At 42.3% G+C, this 23,884-nt stretch overlaps 1 protein-coding gene across 1 annotated transcript in view; it reads right to left on the bottom strand.

The window, feature by feature from the left end:
• The window catches only part of Moxd1 (monooxygenase DBH like 1), a 76,765-nt gene extending 55,495 nt beyond the window's left edge, over positions 1-21,270 (bottom strand). Inside the window, exons 1-2 of the mRNA XM_021174770.1 lie at positions 20,924-21,270; positions 842-988 (exon numbers count right to left, since the gene is read on the bottom strand). Of these exons, the coding sequence (XP_021030429.1) occupies positions 842-988; positions 20,924-21,187 (411 nt within the window). The 5' untranslated portion in view covers positions 21,188-21,270. The remainder of the gene's footprint in view (positions 1-841; positions 989-20,923) is intronic.
• Between the last annotated feature and the right edge of the window lie 2,614 nt (positions 21,271-23,884).

Here is a 23,884-nt window from a genome sequence, read left to right as displayed (position 1 = left end):
TGCCATCTCCTTACAGTGAAACCTCTGAGAATGCATAATAAAGAGAAAGCTACTTGTTTTAGGTGTTCTCTTTGCTCTACTGTGTGATGCTTATAAGTTTTCCAACTGAACTGTAATTATGCTATGTGTTACATGAAAAGCAAAGCCAGCCCGTTCATGTGCGTTCTTTTCCTCCTTGGCTCTTAGGTTGAAGGGAAATCAGAATTACTTCAGATTTTTTTATATTATCTTTTTTGAAGCTCTAGTGAATTAAATAAAAAATGTTATCGTTCTATGAAAATGAAATGGCACATGCAACCCATTGAAAGTGTCACAGGAATGTGTCTCTTCTAGATATTTAATTTGCATATTCATGAATATAATTTTGTATCAAATCTGAAAATAAGAAACCTCATATAGCATGCCAATAGGTGATTATAATCAACTGACTATTCATCTGGATTTTAGAAATTTACAAAGCCAAATCGGTTACAGATCAGAGGAATTATCCCCTCCCACCCGGCAGCATGATTATCTTTTGTGTAGTACAGTTCTTCAACGTTTATTATCCATTTTCAACTTTTATAGGGAAAAAGCTAAGGCGTATATTTATTTCTTTTAAATCGACAACCTTCAAAGAGATTTTTAAAATGTTAACTTTGCGTATAAATTCAAAGAATGAAAATTACAGTTTTAAAATTGTGGGTGTTTGTCAAGTTTGTAGAGAGCTCAAGAGATGCCTGAGGAGTGTGTGACTCTGGTAATCCTGTTTTGCAGGAGCTCCTCTTCGAGTTGTAGCAAGCACTTCCCCCCACACTGAACACACACTGCCTGTGAGCGTCGTCACTCTCACGTGTCTTACCGTGAGACTCTTGTCATTGACATCGCACGTGTGCAGCTCCCTGCTAAACTCAATCACCGTGTGTGTGCTGTTCTCCATGGCGTAATCTAGGTGGTAATCTTGCTGGGCATCTTTTTCCAACTCTCTGTCTGCATTTGTGAAATAGTCCTGTGGAAAACAGGAAAAGAAAATCAGGATATTAAAAATACGTATTCTTAAGTATGAAAATAGTTTGAAAGAGTTTAAAGGACTGTGCAAAGTCCATTCCTGGTTTGTTTATGATAATACCCTTTATGTAATCCTACGTTATGAATCCTGGGACTTCCTAATGGATTGGGTTATTACCCATTGAGAGTTGATTATCTAGGAAACCAGTCTACATTTAAAGAACTGGCCTTTTGTGGACAAGCAGTAGAGGTCCATGGTACCCACAAAGCATTAGAAATGAGTGCCTATTTGAGGTCACTGTGTGGATTTCTTCTGGTGTACACATGAAAAGGGGGAGACAGGTAGTGTGTAATGGCTTATCCCCACCATTGAGAGTCAGCAGCGAAGCCAAAGCCAACCCCAAGGTCAGCCCTCTCTGCTCTTAGACCTCCTGCAGCATCCCATCAGTCATAGCCCGAGCATGGAGGGGAGCCATGGGTAATTTCAAAATAAGCTGTAAGGGCACATGCTCATTACGATGAAATGCAAAATATACAAAGAAAATAAATTACTAAATTATGAGGTATTGAAAACTGAAAAAAATTTAGTTTTGTGGATTATTTCTGGGATGCAGACAGGAACAATGGGCTTGAAAGCCAAATGACCTTAATTTGATGCCCAGCGGTCCTGGTGAATGGCTTTGGAGGGTATTAGAAGTCAAAATTCTGAGATCTTTGAAAGATAGCAAGGTAGGGGTAGCATGTATTTATGTTGTAGATTAAGAAATAGTATATAGCTTACCATACTAAAAAGGATCAAGATAAAGGTGTGATTTCTATTGCTTAACGAAAATATAGTTTTCTATATAGTTTATTTATGTGTTTCAAATTCTAACGTATTCCATTTTTGAAAAAAATCATGTTGTGTGAGAATATACATACCAAAAACAACAACATCAACCAACCAGACCCCCCAGAGCTGCCAGGGACTAAACCACCAACCAAAGAGTATACATGGAGTGACCCAAGGCCCCAGCTGTATATGTAGCAGAGGATGACCTTGTCAGGCATCAATGGGAGAAGAGGCCCTTGGTCCTGTGATGGCTTGATGTCCCAGAGTAGGAGAATGCCAGGGCTGAGAAGTGGAAGTGGATGTGTGGGTTGAGGGAACACCCTCACAGAAGCAGGGGGAGGGAGGATGGGATAGGAGGCTTCCGGAGGGGAAACCAGGAAAGAGGATAACATTTAAAATATAAATAATAAAATATTCAATAGAAAAAGAATAATATAACTTTGATGACTATAATGACATTAAATTACATCTGAAGAATTGATTGCTGTGCTAGACTCAGAAAACTCAACACAAGAAAAGCCTTTACATTTGATAGTGGCACTTGCTTGACACTTGGCAAATTTATTCTGAGTACACTTTAACATAATTACCAAATGTGTAGAAGTTGACATCCAAGGTCTAGATACACAAGGTCTTTTAATTCAAGAATGCCTCAGATAACTAACAACAGAGTCTAACTGCCTTTATTTATGTCACATTCCAGTAGTGGGTAACAACTGCAACCTGTATGTACACTATACTCCAGGGTCTGCTGCAGGGTGCTATATGTACAACAAATTGATGAGACGAAACCATTTTTCCTGTTTGCAAACAACACTGAAGCAAGGTGCACAAGACCATCCAACTGAAAACATTCAAATGCTGTCAGCCGGAGCTCACAGTCTGTGTCCTTCTCTGTAATGCCCACTGCTGGAATGTGATGGATTCATTAATTTTATTTTCCCTGCCTGTAGAAACTTATTATATTAGGTTTTTTATAAAATATTCCCTATATGTGCTAAAGATGCGGGCTGACTGTTCATTCTGAGAACTAATGTTGTGAACATGAAAGTGATTTAAAACACATCTCCTGGGATGGTGATTTTGTGCCTATTGGTTTCAATCACATAGATTTGAGCCCGAAAGTGACACCCCAGTGCCTGTAGAAAAGAAGGGACTGGGAGCCATTGTGCCTTTACACTGGCTCATATTTGTAATGTTCCTCATATAATTCATCTTGTGAACAAAATCGGTACAGCGCAAACCATAATCAGTTCAAAGGGTAGAACAATTATCCTGATCTTGCAAATGTTTTCCAAACCTGTAGTTGTACAAAATATCCATCTTGCTTGCCAAGATTACATTCATCTCATTCCTGCTCTCCAGAGACGAACTCCTATTATCTACTTTTCTCTGGCTTCTCAGAAAAATTAGCTATGAAAGAGGAGGAGAAGACTCCCTTAGCTACCACTGTAGATCCTTTCATTCTGTAACAGATAAATCAATAAGAAGTGTGTATATATGTACGTATGATGGACTTTGTGGTACCATGTGGCAGGCATGTGCTCTAGTATGAAGGCATGTCCCCAGTACTCTTCCCCCCCCCACTTTTTTTCTTTCTGTTTTTGCAACAGAGTTTTACTGCCAAGAGTGCCAAGGGTGCCAAGGGTGCCAAGGGTGCCAAGGGTGCCAAGGGTGCCAAGGGTGGGTTTGAATTTATTCTGTAGCCCAGGATGGTATTGAATCTGAAGTTGCATTCTGCCTGTCTCAGCTCCTCAAGAAGCTAGAATTGTAGGTCTTATGCAGACTTTAATGTTTAGAAAAGTCTGGAGTGAACTTTTCTGGAGTGTGGTGGCATTCATCTGTGGAGCCAGCATGCAGAAGAATGAGACGGGATGATTCTTAAGGATTTCAGGACCTAAGTGACACTGTCTAACAAAGGCTGATAATCACAACATTAGTGGACCAAAATATGGCTGCATGTTATTAAAACTAAATTAAATTTTATATAAAATTAAATATTGATATGTAAAATAATTGAACCACATAATGGTTGTTCCCCATTTACCCCTTTTTAGAGCCTTATTTATCAGGTATCCAAATGGTGTTACCACGTATATATTTAGTTCAGATCATCAAAGACTGAAGGTCTACCTGACTTCAGGCCTTCCAACCACAGGCATCTTTACAAGATGTCAACATTTCCCCACCTTCACCCTATGTGCCTTCTCTCTCGTAGTGAAAATCTCAGCCATAACACTTGAAGGCTCTTTCCTCACCTTCTTTCTATCCTAGAAAATACCAACTCACATAAATCCTAAAATGTACTACATCTAAGAGAAGTATATAGAACAGGTGGGATGAAAATGAATATAAATGAAATACAAGGAAAAAAATCACTTCAGATTATACAGACATTCAACATTTATGACATGCACTTCTTAATGAAAAGATGGAAAAATTTAGACAAAAATAAGAAGTCATAAGCCAAAAAAGTCGTTCAGGAGAACAGACAATCAAAGTGGTCTCATAAGTGAAATGCCTTCCTACAAAAGAAGTCTAGGCTATCATGATTTCACTTGAAATTTCATCAAGTATCTTAAGGAAACTAATACAGATTTCTGGTTTCTAAGTTGTGTCATGTGATGTTTTACTGGACACTGTCTTATGAGAGGATGTTTTGCTGAAAACAGACATGTGGTGTTTTCTGGAATGTACCTGGAAGGCTCTAGAGAAGACACTTGAGAGAACACATGATGTTTGGAAAGGGTATAAGTATAACCCAATAGACAGTGGACAATGCTGTGGCATTGGTTCACCTTGCCACTCTTTGATGGTCTTCATTGGGCTTTGCTGACACTGGTCTTCACGGATGATTCTGTGGCATTGGTTCACCTTGCCTTCACTGACTTTGTAGACAGAAACACACCAAAGAACTTCTTGTGATATTCTGATGGCTTCTTGCCACTTCTGTGGACTTAACTGATTGGCAGAGACTTGAGGTTTTTTTCTGGATCAAACTGCCCTTGCTGTCAGTGCTGTTTGTGAGTGGACTGAGCAACTATTGCTGATGTGTGTGAACTGAATTGCTGAAATCCTGACAATGAAGATTGGGTTTGCTTCAAAGAACTATTTCTAAAGATGGCCACACCATCCTTTGTCCTATTACTTAACTTTCCAGTACTTCTGGTGGGTAATAGCCTAGAAAGGAGGTTAAAGCCCTTAAGAACCCTTATTAAAGTAGATTTAAAAATATAAGCCTACAGGTGGCACCTAACATGGGTACCAAGCCCTCTTAAGCTTTCCTAGAAAGTAAGAGAATAGTTTATAAGTCATACTTTTACATCTCTAGTATTACCCTGATACCAATGTGAAAGACATTATTAAAAATTGCAACCTGATATCTCTCATAGAACTAGGTGTATATGTTAATAAAAGTAAAGACAGAAATAATTAGAAAACCATGGCTGCAATATACAAATAATATATCATGTATATAGAGACTTGAATCAAAAACAGAGAAACAGTCATCTAAGTGTCCTATAAAAGGTCTAACCAAGAAGATTCATATTTCAACAAAAGCCTTCAAGTCACTAGAAGAGATTATTCACAGCCAAACCTCTCAGTAACCATGCAGTAGAAGGGTAGTGCTTTCAACTTTCAACCATAGAAGGGTCACCAATGATATAGCTATAGTTAATGAGAGGGATGAAATCATCCTCCTGCCCAAGGTTGAGGCACTGTTAGAGGCCTCGTCTATCCCCGCCTTGGTCTCTGGTCCTATTGAGTCCTCCCATCCTCTAAGGAATGGCTTCAGATTGTCATCTTGTAATCTATGTCACCAAAGCCCCTTTGACTTGCAAGTCTTGCTGTTACTTCAAGTGAAGTGAATCCAACTCCAATCTTGGATTTCCAGGCCCAATGTGTGCATGCGTTTTCCAGATTGTTTTCAATAATCTGACACTCTTCCAACTACCCAAATTCAAGCTTTCATTGTTTTTAACTTTTCCCCTGGCTCCTCTCTGTACAGACAGCTTCTCCTCCTATCAAGTCAGATTTTGAAAGGCTTAATCTGCCTTGTTTTATTTCGTTTCAACAATTCAGTTCTGACCCTATCAATTAAACGGTGCTATCAAGGTTTGCTTGGAGATGTCACAGCATTGCTCTCAGTATGTCATTGCATTTTATCCAACTGCATGCACTACAACATACTAAAATCTAGGTTACAGGTTCCTTGTTTCCCTCAAACTTAGCCTAACCTAGCTTTCTACAGTTGTTATGATTAATAATAATACATGCTTGCTCTGTATTATTTCTTTCAAATATTTAAATATCCACCTTTGCCTTGGTTACGCTCTTTCTCTCTATCTTCTAGTCTCTAACTGAGATCCTCTCCACGAACATCACCTGCGGAAGCTTGCTCTTTACTTCAAAACTCACAGTCCTATTTCTCTATACAGTTTACACTGGTCATCCCGGCAGAAAGAGTTTGCTGCCATTCTGAATCTCTATTCCCCTCCTTGCATTCCTACGTAACAAGTAATACTTTCTAGAAACTACAAAACCATCTCAAGCCAGAGGCAACTGCCAAGAGATGGACAACTATTCCTTTTAATCTAATTATATATTTCTACATTTAAAATGGTGGGCCATATTTTAAATGGAACCACCCAAAGGTGATCTAATATATTATGTTAATCCATCCTGTCAATTACATCTTTACGACCTGGTGTGGAAGATGCTAGAAGATGATGAGCCCCTAGGAAGCTCAGCTTTCTGTGACACTCTGAAATGCTGTCATGATCTTTCAGCCTTTATATGAAAAGTATTTTGGGAGTCTGAACTATCACAATCTAGCAGGGGGAGTCTATGAGGTGACTACTCTACACAATGAGGACATTTGAGAAATAAGAAAAAAGAAAAAGACACATCTGGTGTGTGTGTCTTTGTAGGAGTGGAAAAGTTGAACTAACGGGAACACAAGAAAGTGTGTGGACAAGAGCCAAGCCCAGACTTCATAGTGTGGTGCTGCACAGCATAAATGGCACATTGGAAAATCTTCAGATGCAATTAAGGGAGGGAAAAGGGAAAAAAGAGGACAAAGTCATCTCAAACTTCATGCCCTTCAGACATTCTTACTAGGAAAAACAAAGGAGAGAGAGATAGAAAGCTAATACAGTGCTGAGAGTTAGATTAGTTCATCTGTTTTTTAAAGAGTTTGTTTACTGACAGCTTAGTAAGAACAGGACAAAGTGCTATTTGGGGGTAGGGGTTGTCAATCAAAGGAGCATTATTGTCCTCCAGAGAGAAGAAAATGATACTAGAATACTCAAACATTAACCAATTGAGAATTCAAATATGGGTAAAATAACCTACAGGTTGATATTGATAAAATGAAGTATCATATACTTCATTTTACATATCACATGCATAATACTTGTGATATTAAATTTCCCAGCTCGTTTTCACTGTATCTTATTTCTTTCTTGATAGTTAAACCAAATGATGCCCTGGCCAGTCCCTGATCTACAGAGCACATGGAAACACACACACACACACACACACACACACACACCTGCACTGCACATGCAAGAGGAGTAATTACTCAGACATCTGCCTGTAGTACATGATGGTCTGAGACCTCAAATAAGTACAGAAATGTGGCTCACAGTACACAGGTACTGGCATGGTAGAATGCTGAAGCCGTTATAACATTTTAATTGCACCCTCTATGCATTTAGTGCATCTATTCTAAATATCACATAAATAGTGACAAATAAAACTTCCAATTAAGATGAATTACAAGTGAGTGGCTAGAGAGATGCTCAATCATTAAGTGTCTGCTGCCCAAGCTGAGGGCCTGGGTTTGGATCCCTAACACCTGTGAAAAAAGCCAGGCGTGGTAGTGTGCATTTGTAACTCCAACACCATGAGTGGAGAGGGGCAGAGATAAGCAGCTCCCTCACGTTCATTGGCTAGCCAGCCCAGCAGATTCAGTGAGCATTAGAGTCGGTGAGAGACTCTTAATAACAGTTAAAAAAAAATAAAAAAGGGGAGCCAACTCAAGATACCTGATGTCCACCTCTGGCCTCTATACAAACACCACCACACATACCCATACCACACACACACACATTATATACACGTACACTACACATACACCACACACTCATACTACAAGCACACACTCATATACACTGGTACTACACACATACTCATAATACACACTAACACAAACATGTGCACTCACATACCCATACTACAACATTACACACCCACTCACATTACACACTTACACACACAAAGACACACACTCATACACACTCATACTACACACTCACACATGAACTACACACTAACATAAACACACACATTCACAAATTCACATGCCCAATCTAACACACATACAATACACCCACATTACACATTTATACACACACTCACTCAGACGTACACCCATATTACACACATGTACTCATATAACAAACACACATAGTACACACTCACACACTGAAACACACACTCACAAACTCATTAATAAACACATACTACACACTCTCACACAATCACACACACTCACAGTCATACACACATACTATACACTCACACACATGCCTCCATACTACACGCTCACACACACACATACATACACACATGTATACAAACACACACACCCATATGTGCATACCCATACTGCCTACATGTACACACATACACACACACACACACACACTTAAATATACATATACAAACACACACAAAGAGACACACACTTTTCATTAATTCATTAAAATAGGATCTTGCAACACCAGGGAGCTAGTGAGGATAGAGAGAAGCATAATTTCACGAAAGTTGGAATAGTTTATGACTGGGATTCTGCAGAAGTCACTAAACAATGCAAGCAGAAGTGCTGACATACAGAAGCCAGGCTTGGCTGTGCTCAGTCAGCTTCAGAGCTCTGCAGAACAGATACGAAGCACGGCTATCCCACCTCTTTGCTTGTTTTGTGTGGGTCTCCACTGATTCTGCCACAGACACTCAGCCCAGCTTCCAGATGGACTTACATTATTTTGACTGTGGATTATTTTACTAATCATACACTGACCTTGTTCATATTTTCCTAATAAGATATCATCCAAAAATGAGTTAATTAAACCCAACAATGAAGATCTTCCTTAGCTGTGCTTCAGAACGTCTCTCGGCAGAAGCATGTTCTCACACGATCTTCCCTCTGCAACACTTAAACTTTGAAACAAAAAATACCATGAAGTGTGTAATTGAGGCTTTAAAATGCTGTGCAGCAACAATAAAGCGAGCTGCCCCCACCAGCAGTTGGCAGGGAGCTGGCAGTATTTATTTCATAGGGTACCGTGAACCCTGGCTGCCATTTCCAAAGTAAGAAAATGTACCCCAAAGCTAGCTTTGCTGTCAGGATTGCTAAGGTCTCTTGTTCAGAAACATGATCACACAGATGTTCAGTTGCTTCTCGCTCATCGTCAGTCTCTCTCCTCCTCTCGGAAATGAAATCTCTGCTATAGAATAGGGCTTTGACGGCGGCTGCGTTAAACAGGATGAAGCAGCAACTCTGGTGGGTGTAATAAAAGCTATGAATAGACTGCTTCAGCTTGGGGCGCTGGATGTAAGCACAGCTGCGGGGAGGTCTTGAGAAAAGCGTGTTCGTCTGTCAACATCTCCTGCAACAGGTGCCTGCAGTTCCTCTTCTGTTCCCAATACCCACAAGCCCATCGCACCACACATTTCTGTTTATGATATCAACTTCTGCGATGCTGGTAAAGCCGTGTTATAATAGTCACAGTGTAATATATACTGTTGAGTAAAGAAGCGCCTGTGATCCTATGTGATCAGGAGGCTGCACGAAGCTGTCCTGGCTGGCTGCATAAACAAAATCTTCGAGTTTCATTAACTTTCAAAAGGAAGTTCTTCACTAAGCAATCAAAATGAAGTCTCAAAATCGAACTTGACTGTGCTTAGGAAACAGTATCAGGCAGGCTTCTCCCTCGGTCTCCTGAGAGTCATTAAATACCTATCGGAATTGCAAAATATGAACCTGTGCTTCTTTAAGGTGCCACCCGAGGAGCATGATTTTTCTGACAGTGTTGTACGAGGTCAGTCATTTCAGCTTGCATGTAAAGTCATCTATAGAATTACGAGACATATTTAATAAAGTTAATTGTTAGACCCTTCAATTCTAACCATATTATTTTCCTTCCTTCCTAACCTATCTTTTAATTAAAAATAAAGTTTAGAAGACTTCATTTAAGAACCTAGGTTTATTTTATCCAAACAGGAATGAAAATCTTTAGAACAGCAGGTTTTTTTCTTTGTTTTAGGCTCCTGTCCCCTCTTTTCCTATCTTCTCCCTTTCCATTTCTCCTGCCCTGTCCCTCCTTGCTTCCTCTCATGCAAGTGTGCATGTGTATGTGTTTGTGCGCATGCATGTGTATGTGTGTGTGTGTGTATCTGTGTGCCTATGAATTAAGTATTCACAGACTACTGTGGCTACTGTGTTGAAATGGAAGAGGAGGAGGGATGTAGACTGTGACCCAGAGATACAAACATCTCTCAGTAATCCCACTGGTTTTAGGTCAGCCGAAGAGAATTGGAGGATTTTAGATTCTGGTAGGAAAGACATGAGGACCTGAAGATAGGGTTTCGACCATGGATAAAGGAAAGGGGAGAAAAAACAGTTGCTCCTACCTTTTAACTGTAGCTAGCAAAAGCTGCCGCTTACTGAGATAGGAAAGGCTGGCGAGGAGACTGGTTTGAGCGTAGAATCTGTACTGTGTGGGCAGGTCAGGAGGCAGGAAGTATTTCAAGAAAGGTGAAAGCAACGAGCCAATTGGGGACAGGCCTCAGAAACCCAACAGCTTTGCTCTGGAGGCCCTCCAAGAGATATTCTTATTTTTATGTTTTTCAGATTTAAAGATGAACAGAGCCACTATATATTGTTAAATATACTGAATTTTATTAAAAGGCTAGAGATGAGGTGCTTTCATAACACTGTAAAAACACTATACATAACTATCACACACACACACACACAAACACACACACACACTGTCATTTTTAAAACTTCATGGAGTTATCTAATGGTTAAACCTTCCTCTGCTCATTTCTTGGGTTATCTGAGAGCATGCTTAGGTGTCTTCAGCATTGGGTTATAGCTGGAAACTAATTCTGAGGTAAACCTAATCTTGGCTGGCACCAAGCACGTTTTCTCCCAAAAGCGTTCCTAGCACGTGTTTGCGCATGCATTTGTGACTGGGAATGGAGTGCGCATGTGCTACAGTGTCCTTCCGCAGATGCCATCCACCGCTAAAGCTCTCCAGTGTGACTCGACTGGCTTGCGGCCCCACCCCTCCAGCTTCCACCTCCCTAGCTGTTTATTTGGTTCTGGAGATCCAAACACCAGGCCTCCTGCGTGTGCAGCAAGCACTTCATTACCTAGTCTGTCCTTCGCTCCAGGTCCATGGAGATGGCTCTAAGATACAAGCACACAGTGCTGAACACTTGAAGCATGAAGTTCAGGATCTCACAACCTCACAGGGCCAACCATTCCAGGTTGGCATCTCAGACACAAACACTGATGCTAAGCTATAGTATTCTTCTACCCCTATGGTGTGCCAACTGGAGCATTACAAGTGATGTTTCTTTCCTCCATGTTTCTGGAGGAAGTCTGTCCACTACATGATAATAATGATCATTCTTTCTCTGTGAGAACACTGTCAGCTCTTTGGGCATCCAGATTTCCAGAAGTTTCAGTGACCCACAGAATGCTGTCATTTACCCACCCGTCCTTTGAAAATGCTATTCCTAGAAAGGGCCTTTGGTGTATACCTCCTGAGATATAGTACAGTGTCACTACTGAATCCTTTGATGCGAACAGCTTGGATCACTAGCTAATACAATCTCTGTTTAGCAGCCCCATTACAGTGAACTGGAATCTACCTACTAATGTAACGAAGGCCTTTACCACATGAAGCAGATTTAGTACAATTTTACAAGGTTGTGAATATACAGTTAGTTTTATTCAACCTAAACCAGATGCTTTGCTGTGTTATTCACACGCACCTTTTCTTTAAGGCCTTAACCTAAAAGAACAATTCAAAAGCAAAGGAAAACCCAGTTACATCCTATAAATTATGTTTATGGAAATAAGCTGGCCTCCAGTTGTTAATGATCGAAACAATCACCACTCAACTGCCTGCACTTTGTCCCCAGGCTTCCTCACATTTTAAGCCCCGATCTCTATACTTAGTGAATGCCTTTTCAAAAGCTGGGAAGTTCCCATAATTCACTACGGAATCATTACAGCCATAGCTCTCAATTATAAAGTTCTGCTAAGAGCATTAATGCCTATTTTGTTTAATCCTTGCAAAACCCATGAGCTAAAAAACATGATCTCCCTCCTGCACAAAAGGAAGCTGCCACTTAGGGAGGGTTAAGGGTTTGCCAAGGGCCACACAAGAATTAAGAACAAGTGTTGGTGAGGTTCATACCCAGCCTAGAAGACTCCTGGTCTTATCCACACCAGTTACCCAACCGTCTCTCTTGAGATCCTGCCAAGCACATGGAATTGTTCCTGCTACCTTGAGGGAGGTTTGGCAGCACTGACACAGTCATCAACCTGCAATGTTCCATCCATGCCCTAATAAGATACTAATTATCTACCACTCCTATGCCTCTTCTCTGTCTCGCTCTGCAAGGATAACCTGAGGGTATTTTTAAGCTTATTAGCGATCTTGCAGAATGGGTGAGGGAGGTAAAGGTTGTCTATTTATGTATTGAAAAACACTAGAGAGTATGTTCAAATATAAAAGAAAGCATTTACTGTTAACTCTAATCAAAAGTTTCTAATCAGAATCCTCATCTTGGTGAAATTATAGACTAGGTATAACCTAGGGCCTGGGACCTTCAGTTAATAATGAAAAAAATAAGGTAGCCTGTGGCAACACATAACTGTTACCTTTTACGCTGTGTGTGGGTAGATATTAATCTTGCTTAGAAATACTACTAGTACAAGCCCGCATAAGGTGTGTAGTTATAAAGAGGGTTATGGGGAGGAGAGAAAGACCCCTTGCTAGGCATAACTCTGAAACACACTTATACTCAGAGGATAAAAGCTGCTGCTTCAGTCACAGCATAGGAATTTGGGGAAATGCTTAGAACTATATGCAAATTTATTAAATGCATGCTAAGAACAATGACCTTGTGTTTCCATTTTAAAGCATACTGTTGAACAACTACACAGGTATCACCCCATCACATGGACACTGTGAGATGACTTTCTATGAACTTCTTTCCCTGAAATCTTCCAAGCCACTGCAGGTTAAGACCCATGATTTCCATCACAGAGCCTGACCACAGAAAATCAATACCGAGCAGACATGCCTTCATACTAGACTTTCCTCAGGAACCTGAAATATGGCTTCCCTGTATCCATACGTGGTCATCTTCAGTCACAGGTGGGTAATGAGGATTTGGAAACTGTGGCAGAAATGCCTTTGCAAGAGTGTGCACATGTGTATGGAGGCCAGAGGAAAGCCTCAATCATCACTTCTCAGGAGTGTCTACCTCAGTTCTGAGACAAACTCTTACATGGAGGCTAGTGCTCGAAGGGTAGGCTAGGCTGACTGGCCAGCAGTCCTCGGGGACCGTATTTTTCCATTACTGCAGAGCAGTGGGTTACACGTTTGACACCATGCTTGGCTTTTTCACATGGGTTCTGAGCAACAGACTCAAGTCCTTCTGCTGGCAAAGTAACTGCTTTTCCAAATGATAATGTTCCCAGTTACTGGGGGAGCTTTTTAAAAGAAGATCAAATCACTTACTTTTTGAGGTTGAACTAGACGATATCCTTCCTGATTCTCAGCTATCTGGCATCTTATCACAGCTCTGTAGTCTGCCATGACATGAATCCTCTTTGTTACGGGCCATCATGGCACCCAACACTGAGATGGAGAAAGAGCCCACGTGGTTCAGAAATTCTTTACAACATAGGGCAATTCATTACCTTTTCTCCAGCTAAATAGGTTCCTGCATTCAAGGTCTTCAGAGTCATTTATTCACAGACAACACCACCTTCTTCCTAGGATATGACACACTGGGTTGGAAACACTATAGTCAACCGCCAAAGACAATCCTCTTGCTTTCCTCCTGCTTGTGTGAGTTAGTCAGGACACCACACCTTCTCACATCCCTCCATTTGAGTTCTTCGCTCAACAGTTATCACTTCCTGATACCTTTTTTTTTTTTAACAATTATTTGCTTATGGACAACTCTAAACTATAATATAGGCTTATAAGACTCCTGATGCCCTCTGGTTATAGGATCTGCCCCCTCCCTCCCCAGCATCTAGAACTGTCAATCAATATTGCCTGAATGGAAGATCAAGCATCCCAGCATCTTCTGCCTATAGGTGAGGCTTTCACTGAAGCCACTGTATGGAAACCACGGGTGGCTTCCATGATGAAGAACCCAGAGCCCAGAGTTTCCACCTAAGATATTGGCCTCAGATAGGCCGTTTGAGAGTTACATGATCAGCACACCTAAAAGACTTAACAAAATGAGGGGTACATGTCTGTGACATTTATAGTAGGATAAATATAGTAAGAAACATAATTCACAGAGTACATGTACTCTTGTTATTTAGAAAGGAAACTAGAGTATTTTTTATGGAGGCTTCTTACAGAAGTCAAAGTGGCACCAAATCAGGATTCAGAGGGAATGACTGTAGGCTTTGGCTCTATCTGTAAGGCACCAAAAGGCCACTTAACAGTTACCTAAGGCCTATTCCTCACCTACAACACGAGGAGAGCAGAAAAGGAGTAGGGAGTTTGAAAGGAAGCCATCAAACTCTGATGGGGTAATGATTAAATACACAAACCACTAACATTTAGCCTGCAAAAGCAGCTTAAAGACCCCATTACTCTTCGGCAGGGAACAAACAATGCCTTCTTCATAAACCATTTATTAATATAGCAGTCAAATTGATGATCCCAGAACAGTTAATAAAGTTATACCTTTTTTTATTACTGTTTTCCTGGGAGGGAGGAGAGGTGTGTGAGGTGTGTGCACACATGGAGAGACCAGAGGATAACTTTCCAGAGCTAGTTATCTTGCCTCCATGCAGGTTCCAGACACCAAACCCAGGTCCTCAAGCAGTGTACTGAGCAGCATCCTACAATTACAGCCTTTTCTCATAGGCTTGCTCTATGCTGTCTTTTAAACACTTATTTTTACCCTAGAGTTTAGCAAGTTAAAAAAAAATTTCAAGTTTGAAGCTGGGTATGGTGGTCCACTCCTTTAATCCCAGCCCTTGAAAGGCAAGTGGGTCTATGTGAGTTCAAAGCCAGCCTGATCTACATAGTGAATTACAGTACAGCCAGGACTACATAGAGAGACCCTGTCTCAAAAAGCAAAACAAACAGAAGATTCTGGATGGGAAAGAAGCTATGCTTTGTGTCACAATTATTTTTAGTCATGTTATACATAACTCATTCTGTGACTCACTTCTCTCAGGTTTGGAACAAGGTAGTTAACACACATACACACACACACACACACACACACACACACACACACAGAGAGAGAGAGAGAGAAACAGAGACAGAGACGGAGACAGAGACAAAGAGAGAAAAATTTGGAAGAAGCTTCCTAAAGAAATCCGTTGTTCCTACTTGAAGGATCTTTCTATTTAAAAGTTCTTCACTAGTGATTAATCTCTACTACAGCAAAGCACTGTGAGGCAGTGTTTTATTATTGTTGTATGCACTGTTTTATTATTGTTGTTGCTATACATGGCTCTAACATTCCCAGAAACACAGTACTGGGTAATGAATTCATCTCTTTCGTGAGTAACTTCAACAGCACTCCTTTACAAACTATGAATCAATCAAGCGCCATTCATTTTCTTTGAAGTGGACTCTGGCTTCTCCTTCCAAGATTGCCATAATCTGGCTCTGGAAGCCCAAAGCTTTGAACTCTGCCTGTCAATTCAGGTGCGTTGTTTCCTTGGCTCTGAGACTGGCTTGTTTCTCCAGGCTAATTAAGAAACCTCCTGCTCCTGCCAGGAGAGACACACAGCTTACAGCTGAGCACCACCATCTTGCATTTGAACAGTTGGACTTGTCTCCTTGTTGAGCAGAGCTGAGAGCAAGAAGCTTAGAAAGGTCCCTCCCTCATCTGGTAGTCAGGGGCATCATCCCAGATTTATAACTATCTCTTAGCGAAGCTGAGCTGAGCTGGGTCAGCCTTGCACCCTCTCAGTGTGCTTTGCCAATGTTGTTTTGCTGCAGTTGGCTGGGGTGTGTTTAAAAAGAAGCACATCGTTAACCAAGAAGAATGCTCCCTGTTTTCTGTGATTTCAGATCTCTTGCAGGAACTTCCTCAGTGAGAGGCCTGACAGCAATGACCCAGATGCTCCACACTGCTCCACACAGAAAAGCTTCAGTTTTTGAATGGGCCAACGAGCAAGGTTACCACAAATGATGACATATGTGTCAGACTCCATTCACTGGGGATGTCTACCCCCATAGGAAGGGGTGAATCAATTTTTGTGCAAATCAAGAGCACATCTGACAATGATGCTCTCTTCTCTCGCTCACACAAACTGGGCATTCATATACGGAATTTCTAGCCTCGAATGGGCACTCACAGTTGCTAAATGATCCCAATGGGGGTGGAGTTGTGTCAAAGGGGCAAAGAACAGGGGAAGGGCAGGAGTCCATCAGAGGATTGAAAGTCTGGCTGATGCAAGAGACAAGTATTTTTACTGTGGTTCTGAGAAGCCAGTTGTACAGGACAGAGTGTTTCCCACCCGACCCGGGTCCTGCTGTTAAAGACAGACTAGAAAATGACCTGTCCAGCACCCCAGATGGACTGTAATTCTGTAAGTGTAAAGCCTCGTTTATCCTTCATACTTTATCCTGTAGATTTCCCAGAGGCAGGCTTCCCTTTAGAGGAATCCCTTCCTCTCTTCCTTCCCGTTTTGACTGTAGCTGGACCAGTACAGATGATGATACCTCTCAGAAGGCCAGAAGATCCCCAAATGGGCAAATTGAACTTCCAGAATTAACAGACCCTTAGGTCTTTGTGCTGTTCATTCACTTGTTTGCTTTGAAACAGCATCTTATTATGTATCCCAGGTTGTTCTCAACCTCAGCATCCTCCTGCCTCAGTCTCTCTAGTGCAGGAATTGCACATGTGTGCCACCATGTGGAGCCCCAAGTATATTTTTAAGACTAACTAAGCCAGTTGCCTTGATGATTCATGGAAATCCATGTGTATGTGTGTGTGTGTGTGTGTGTATGTATATATATACATGCATACATATATATGTATATATATTTCATATACAAAAATATTATATACAACATATATTTTATATGATATATAATGATTATATGTTATATATGATATAATGATTATATATTATACATAATATATGTCATATAACATTTTTCTATATATTATATATTAATATTATATATGTATATATATATAAACACAGTCCCTCTGTAAGCCAGCCAGCAAATGTTACAGTGTCATCTACAGGGTCTAACCTGAACAAGTGATTGGGAATCATTAAAAAAGACAGGTTTGTCAAGGTTCACAGAGAGGGAACTGAGTGGCTAAACAGGAGGTATGGGTGGGGTGAATACGATTAGAAGGAGAGGACTGGTCAATGAGTGAACATTGTCTACTGATGTAAGCAATGTCAAAATAGAGTACACAATCATACATCAGTGTTTAGAGTGACCAGAGGCATGGTGAAAGGAGAGAGGGGTGGTGGGATCCACTTTACAAAAATGGCTACACTGATATACTCCGTTATCAAGATAAGGTCTGCTCCTATCTGAGTCTATGGGTCTGTGACAACAGCAAAACTCCATCAGTGACTGACTCAGATGGAAGGAAGATCACAGATGGCTACACTGAGTTTCTCCCGTGGCCTCTAGGAATGATCAGTCTGAGAGCAGCGACTCTGCTGTGAGGAAGCCAAGCAGCCAGGTGGAAAGGCCACAGTCACACTACAGAGCTGTCTGAGTGAGGGCCCAGCCACTGGCTAACCTCAGTCCCAGACAGACAGACAGAAAGGTGAGTAAGCCTTCAGATACTGCCAACAGCTCCTCTTAGAGCTGACCCAGAATGGAGGAGAGCAGTTGCTTCTACCAAGCCCTGCTCAAATCATATATGTCTGAGTAAAATAAAGTTCATATGCTAAAATATTATGTTTGCGGTAATTTTTTTTAACATAAGAGTCACTAGCCCAGATAATGGCCAAGACTCCCAGATACTGCAATCATCTCCTGGCATAGAATAATCACCCTGGAAAGAAGTCAGACTTGCCTTTCGTCGTCCCATGGACCTTCCTGATTTATGTTAACAGTTGATTCAATTTAAGTTTTTTTTTTTCCTTTTTGGTCCAAGATTACATCATCTGTCAGCTAGACCCCAGTAGAAAATATACATGTGTGCACTGTGTGTAGACTTGAGTGAATAGCAGCAAACACACACACATATACACACACACACTGAATTTCTGTGTTCTCTTTAAAACAATACAAACAAAATATCTGGCAATGGTGAATTTGTGCTCCCCTGAAAGCATAACTGACAAAGCCTGGCTATCCCGCATGCTCCAGCTGCTCTTGCATCTCACCTCTTCTCCTCAGGCCATGCCCCACTTTGCCTGCCCTCTTGACTTCTCCAGGCATTTGGCTTTGTGGCATGCATGGAGCCAAAAATCCTCTTCCTTTTTGCTTAGCAATCACCCATAGTCATACCCATTTGCAAAGGAGTGTTTATAGGTAATTTTAAAAAATAAAATCAAAATATTAAAAACATGAAAGTTTACGTTCAAAATTACATGAAAAGGGCTGAACTATAAGGGGAGAGCCATAAAGGGGAGTGACTGAGATGTCAGCTTGGGTTAAACCACACAGCCTGATGCTGTTGTCCAGCTCTTGGTGCACGCTGTACTTAACACTAACGCCCCAAGGAACCAATGCTTTTTGTGTCACTGTTCTATGCAAAGTCTCTTCTCACTGGAAGCAAAATTGCATGAAATCCAAAGTGTACTAATATAATCATATGTCCCATTAAAGAAGCTTTGGTTTGAGTATAGTTAATTAAGGCACACCTATCATACCACTGTACGAGAAATTGTAAATAAATATCTAGGGAGAAAAAAAAAACAGCGTTAAGGATTAGAAAATAAAATCTCCCACTCTAGATTGCCAGCTGTAATCAGAACTTTTTTATTGATATTATTAATATTTTACCTTATTAGAGAGGTTTCAAATAGGCTCTCTTGCCACCTAACCACTTAATGTGTGCCCTAAAATCAGAAGAATCGCTAAGGAAATGAAATGGGAAAGGAAGTCAGGCAAATAAGAAGCTGTGTAGCTCATATATGAAATCAAAGAATGTGTTTCTGAAGCACCGGAAAATAGAATGGGCGATTTCCCATTCATTGCACATACAGTTGTCCATTCTTAATGCGTCTCACATTAATATATAACTACTGCTTTAAGAAGAGTTCAGAGTTTCTAAATCAATCAGAAAAACACTTGATTTGTACAAAAAAAAAAGCAAATATTCTTTGGTTTAGCAAGATGTTTGTGATGGGCGCATTAGCAGCAGTTGGGTCGGGACCCTTCCCTTGGACTTTCATTTGATAACTAATTGTATGGGCTTTCTAGAAATGCTGCTGTTTGGACAAAAGTAATATCAAGTTGAATTTTAAAGTGTACCAGATCGCTGTTACACAGCAAGATGCCTCATGCCCACTTCTATAGGCTGTGCTGGGGTCATGATACTCTACAAAAACAGCTTTATTTTTTTTTCCCCTTTGGTTGCAATGGGTATTAAAATAAGGTAGCATCTTACTCAGATCCTGGTAGAGTAAGCTAGTTGGCTAGTGAGGCCTGGGATCAAATTCTCAGCCATCAAATTCCATATCAGAGATGATGCAGCATCAGAAAGGCTCACGTCGTCGGGGAGGTCAGCAGAGCGAACCCCGTCAGGCTGCACTCTAGCAGAGGTGCACAGCACTTACACGGGGGTGGGGGGTAGGTAGCGAGGAAGTGAAGACTTGGGGAGAAGTAAACACACCGCAGGGTGGCTTGAAAATTTGAATTGCTGTCGATTTGTTTCCAGCCAAACATTTCAGCGTCAGAACTGAAGCTATAATACCATAGCACCTCAGTCAGAATGCTGTGAAAACTCCATCTTAGAAGACTGGAGGAAGTATACACGCTGAAATTCACAAGGGGCATTCTTATGCTGCTCAGAAGTTTTCGTGAGGCTTCTTAGCAAAGGCCTGCGTTCTTGCATGGGAGTTGGCCCGTAAGAAAGTGTGTATATCCACTATGACCCAGATGAAGTTCAATACCCAGGAAGCCGAGCTACAGAATTCTGTTCGTTTCCCTACACATAAAGATGCCGGGATCAGGTAGCATCTACCAGAGCTCTCTCCCCTAGAGCTAATGGGCAGGGAGCGAATCAGATGAATTTGTTGCCTATTAAAGCGGAAAACCTATCCCTGAATAGAGGGTTCTGCTTGGAGACTCTAGGTTGTGCATGGGTCGCTAAACCTGGCTTCCTCGACAGCTGTCTATAACAAAACTTCCTTAACCAATTTTTCAGGGCCCTTCATTCATCTCGTGCATGCTCTAGTAAATGTTGGTGCTGCTCCTAGGATGCCCCCCAAAACCAACCACTGGAGACTGCGATTCCCAACCTTACACAGGCAAGTGCACGCAGGTCCGACCAGTTAGGTCTCAAAAGCTGTGGTCTTTTTTTTTTTCTTGATGGGGTGGGGGGGGGAATGTGTGGGCTGTGCGCAATGGTCGGTGAAGTGGGGCACCAGGATGCGAGCTTCCCGAAGAGGTAAACTTCCCCGGGCGAAGACTGCAAATGACACAGGCAGGGACCCCAGGGCAGTCTCGGATGACCCTGGGGCAAAAGGTGGCAAAGGAGGTGAGACGGACTCTGCTGCACGGAGCCCGTATCAGCCTCGCCTTTGGGTGGACTGCACTGCCCATCGCCCTTCCAGGGCGATCCCAGCGCAGGGAGCTCCCCGAAGGGACCCGAGCTTACCTGGAGGTAGGGCCGCCCGTGGGCCACTCCGCCTACCACGATGTCTGCCGCGGCCATGCTCCCGGTGGGCGAGAAGCCGAAGCCCACGTAGCCGTTCGTGCGTACCTCCAGACGGAAGGCCAGCCTCTCGCCCTGCCGGCCCCAGTGCAGCCAGTACTTGCCTTCGGGATCGAGGACCACGCGGTGCGGGTACGAGCGGCCCGGGTTCCCCGCAGCCGTCGCGGGGAGCAGCGCCCATAGCACAAGCAGTGGCCACCCGCACATCCTCCTGTCCCGCGCGCCGCACCTGGGCTGCAGCCACTGGGGGGCGAAGACCAGGGAGCCCAAGTTGGGACCGCCCCGGGGCTGGCCGCGCCCGCCCGCTGTCCCCGCCCCCGGTGGTTCTGGGTCCTACCAGGAGACTCCCCAGCCTCTCCCCAGGCATCCACCTGCTGCCACCGTGTATCCGATTTTGTCCCTGAAGTCTGGGTTAAGAGGGCAAGAAGGCGAGGAGCTTCCAGGAGGAGGCGGAGAAAAGGGGACCCAGCCAAGTAAAGGAGGAAAAAGGGAATCGATGTGCAGACTGGGAGGGACCTAGGAAAGGAATCGGAAAGTGATGGGATAGAAAAGCATCCCTCTCGGGACCATGGGAGGGAAGAGACAGCTGGGAAAATCTGGGGTGCGGAGGAGAGAAAGAGAAAGCACCCCCACCCCCAGATGGTAACTGCGCAGTTTGCATCCCTGGCAAACTTTTGACTTCTGACTTTCCTCACTGGAGCCCGTAGTGATGCCTGCTCATCCAGCAAGGAAGGCACACCCTCATCCTCTTCTCCGTTCTTTCAGTCTTTCCTCTTCTGGGATGAGGCAGGGCTGGGGAGGTGAGGTGCAATTCTTAGTTCTCCTGCTGATTTAGCTTTCCGTCGGGTTTTGATCTCTTCCGTTTGGTGGTGAAGGAATGACTTCTGCCTATACAGAAGAGGATTAGGTCAAGGTCAGCTTTCCTCTGAGTCCCTTTATCCCTCACTCTCCAGCCACTGCCGCCACTGATCCTTTTAAGTTCTGGCCATGGTCTTGTTAATCTCAAGTCTTGCTTGGCTTGTTGGTCTTTGAACACAACACTCCTGTATTCCAGATGCTCAGTACTCATACTGAGGGCACATTGGATTCCTCATTAGTTTATATACACTTTACCATATTTCAGAAGTAAACTCTTGTCTGATTTAAAAAAACAAAACAAAATCAAAAACAAAATAGGATAACAAATACTGGGAGATCAGACCAAAATACCGATAAGAATATAGATAAAGCACACTGTTGCTCTCTGTACTATTTCTATCCAAGTGTATGTAGATGTCAGTATAGGATGTGTGTGTGCGTGTGCGTGTGTGTGCGCGCGCGCATGTTTCTATTGCTTAAGGTTTCTATTGCTTCAATCGAAGACCACGACAAAGCAAGCTGGAAAAATAAAAGGGTTTATTGGACTTATTGCTGTTCATCATGTAGAAAGTCAGGGCAGGAAGTCAAGCGGGAAAGAAACCTGGATGCAGGAGCTGATAATAGAGGCCACGGAAGGGCGCTGCTTGCTAGCTTGCTCCTCTTGGCCTGCTTTCTTATAGAACCCAAGACCACCAGCCCAGGGATGGCACCACCCACAACGGGTTGGGCCCTCTCCTATCTATAACTAATTAAGATAACGGCTTCCAGGCTTCTTGCCTACAGCCTCATCTGATGGAGGCATTTTCTTAACTGAAGTAAGTTCCCTCTTCTCAGATGATTTTAGCTTGTGTCAAGTTGACACAAAGCTTCAAACAAACACAGTGTGTGTGTGTGTGTGTGTGTGTGTGTGTGTGTGTGTGTGTGTGAAAGAAAGAGAGAGAGATTGTGGTGTGTGTGTGTAGTATGTGTGTTTGTGTGTGTGTATGTGTATGTTTGTGTGTATCTGTGCATGTGTGTGTGGTGTGTGTATGTTTGCGTATGTAGGTTTGTATGTGTGTGTATGTTTGTGTATGTATATTTTGTGTACATATGTATGTATGCATGTATATATGTATGTATCTGTGCAAAACCTGTACATCTTTAAACTCTGTTAGAAGGTATCAAGCTTAATTCTTTCTGAAAACCAATTTATATTTATATGAAGTTAACTATTTAGTGTGGAGCTTATGTTGTAGAAAATTTCAAAATATTGAAGTTAGAGCTCTGATTTAGAGATGAAGTAAAATCTTGCAACACGGGAAATAACTATACACACACTTAACTCCTTTACCTGTGTTGACTAGAGTACTTCAAAACCTTCTCATCTATTTCTCAAGTATGCCCCAAATCTGCCACTTTCTCTATGAAGAGAAATGTTTATTGTTCTAGTTTTCCAGTTTATTATTCCTAAAATAGCCACAATGATGTCAATTAAGTTTTATATTAATATGTACATTATATATAAATATAGTCTTTTCTGAAGGCAATTTTGAGATGGAACTGCCTCCTGAAGGATTTGGGCAGCTGTCTGGAGAAATAATTTATTCCCAGATAAGAAGGGGCCACTGTACACAGGGTTAGCCGGTGACAACAGGACAGCATGAGAAAAGAGGGATGTGAGGATCTTGGGTCAAGTTAGAGCTAGCAGAGTCTTGAGAGAAGTAGAGCAAGGGGAACAGAGCCCCAGTGCAACTCTGGGGAGGTACTGAGTGCAATTGGGTGGCGCCTATGCTGCAGCAGCGCCCTCTGGGGAGGTACTGAGGATAGCAACAGATGGTGGCAGCCTTCCAACTTCAACCATCTACCAAGGCTTTGGCTGATGTTGCTGGATTCCCGGGAAGAAGGAGTGATGTAGTTAGAGAGAGTAAGAGAGCCAGCGATGGAGACAAGAGAAATGGGCTGCTATGTCACCGGCGGCAGTCTTCCTATATTGAGTATCCTCTGCCCTTAATGGCAGGGATGTCAGGATAATGAAAGCTAAGCTTTCTGTTTTGTAACCTTTTTATT

Source organism: Mus caroli, chromosome 10, assembly GCF_900094665.2.
Source record: "Mus caroli chromosome 10, CAROLI_EIJ_v1.1, whole genome shotgun sequence".
In the NCBI taxonomy this organism is placed as follows: domain Eukaryota; kingdom Metazoa; phylum Chordata; class Mammalia; order Rodentia; family Muridae; genus Mus; species Mus caroli.
Note: the sequence above shows the minus strand (reverse complement) of the source record. Positions and strands in the feature narration are given on the sequence as shown.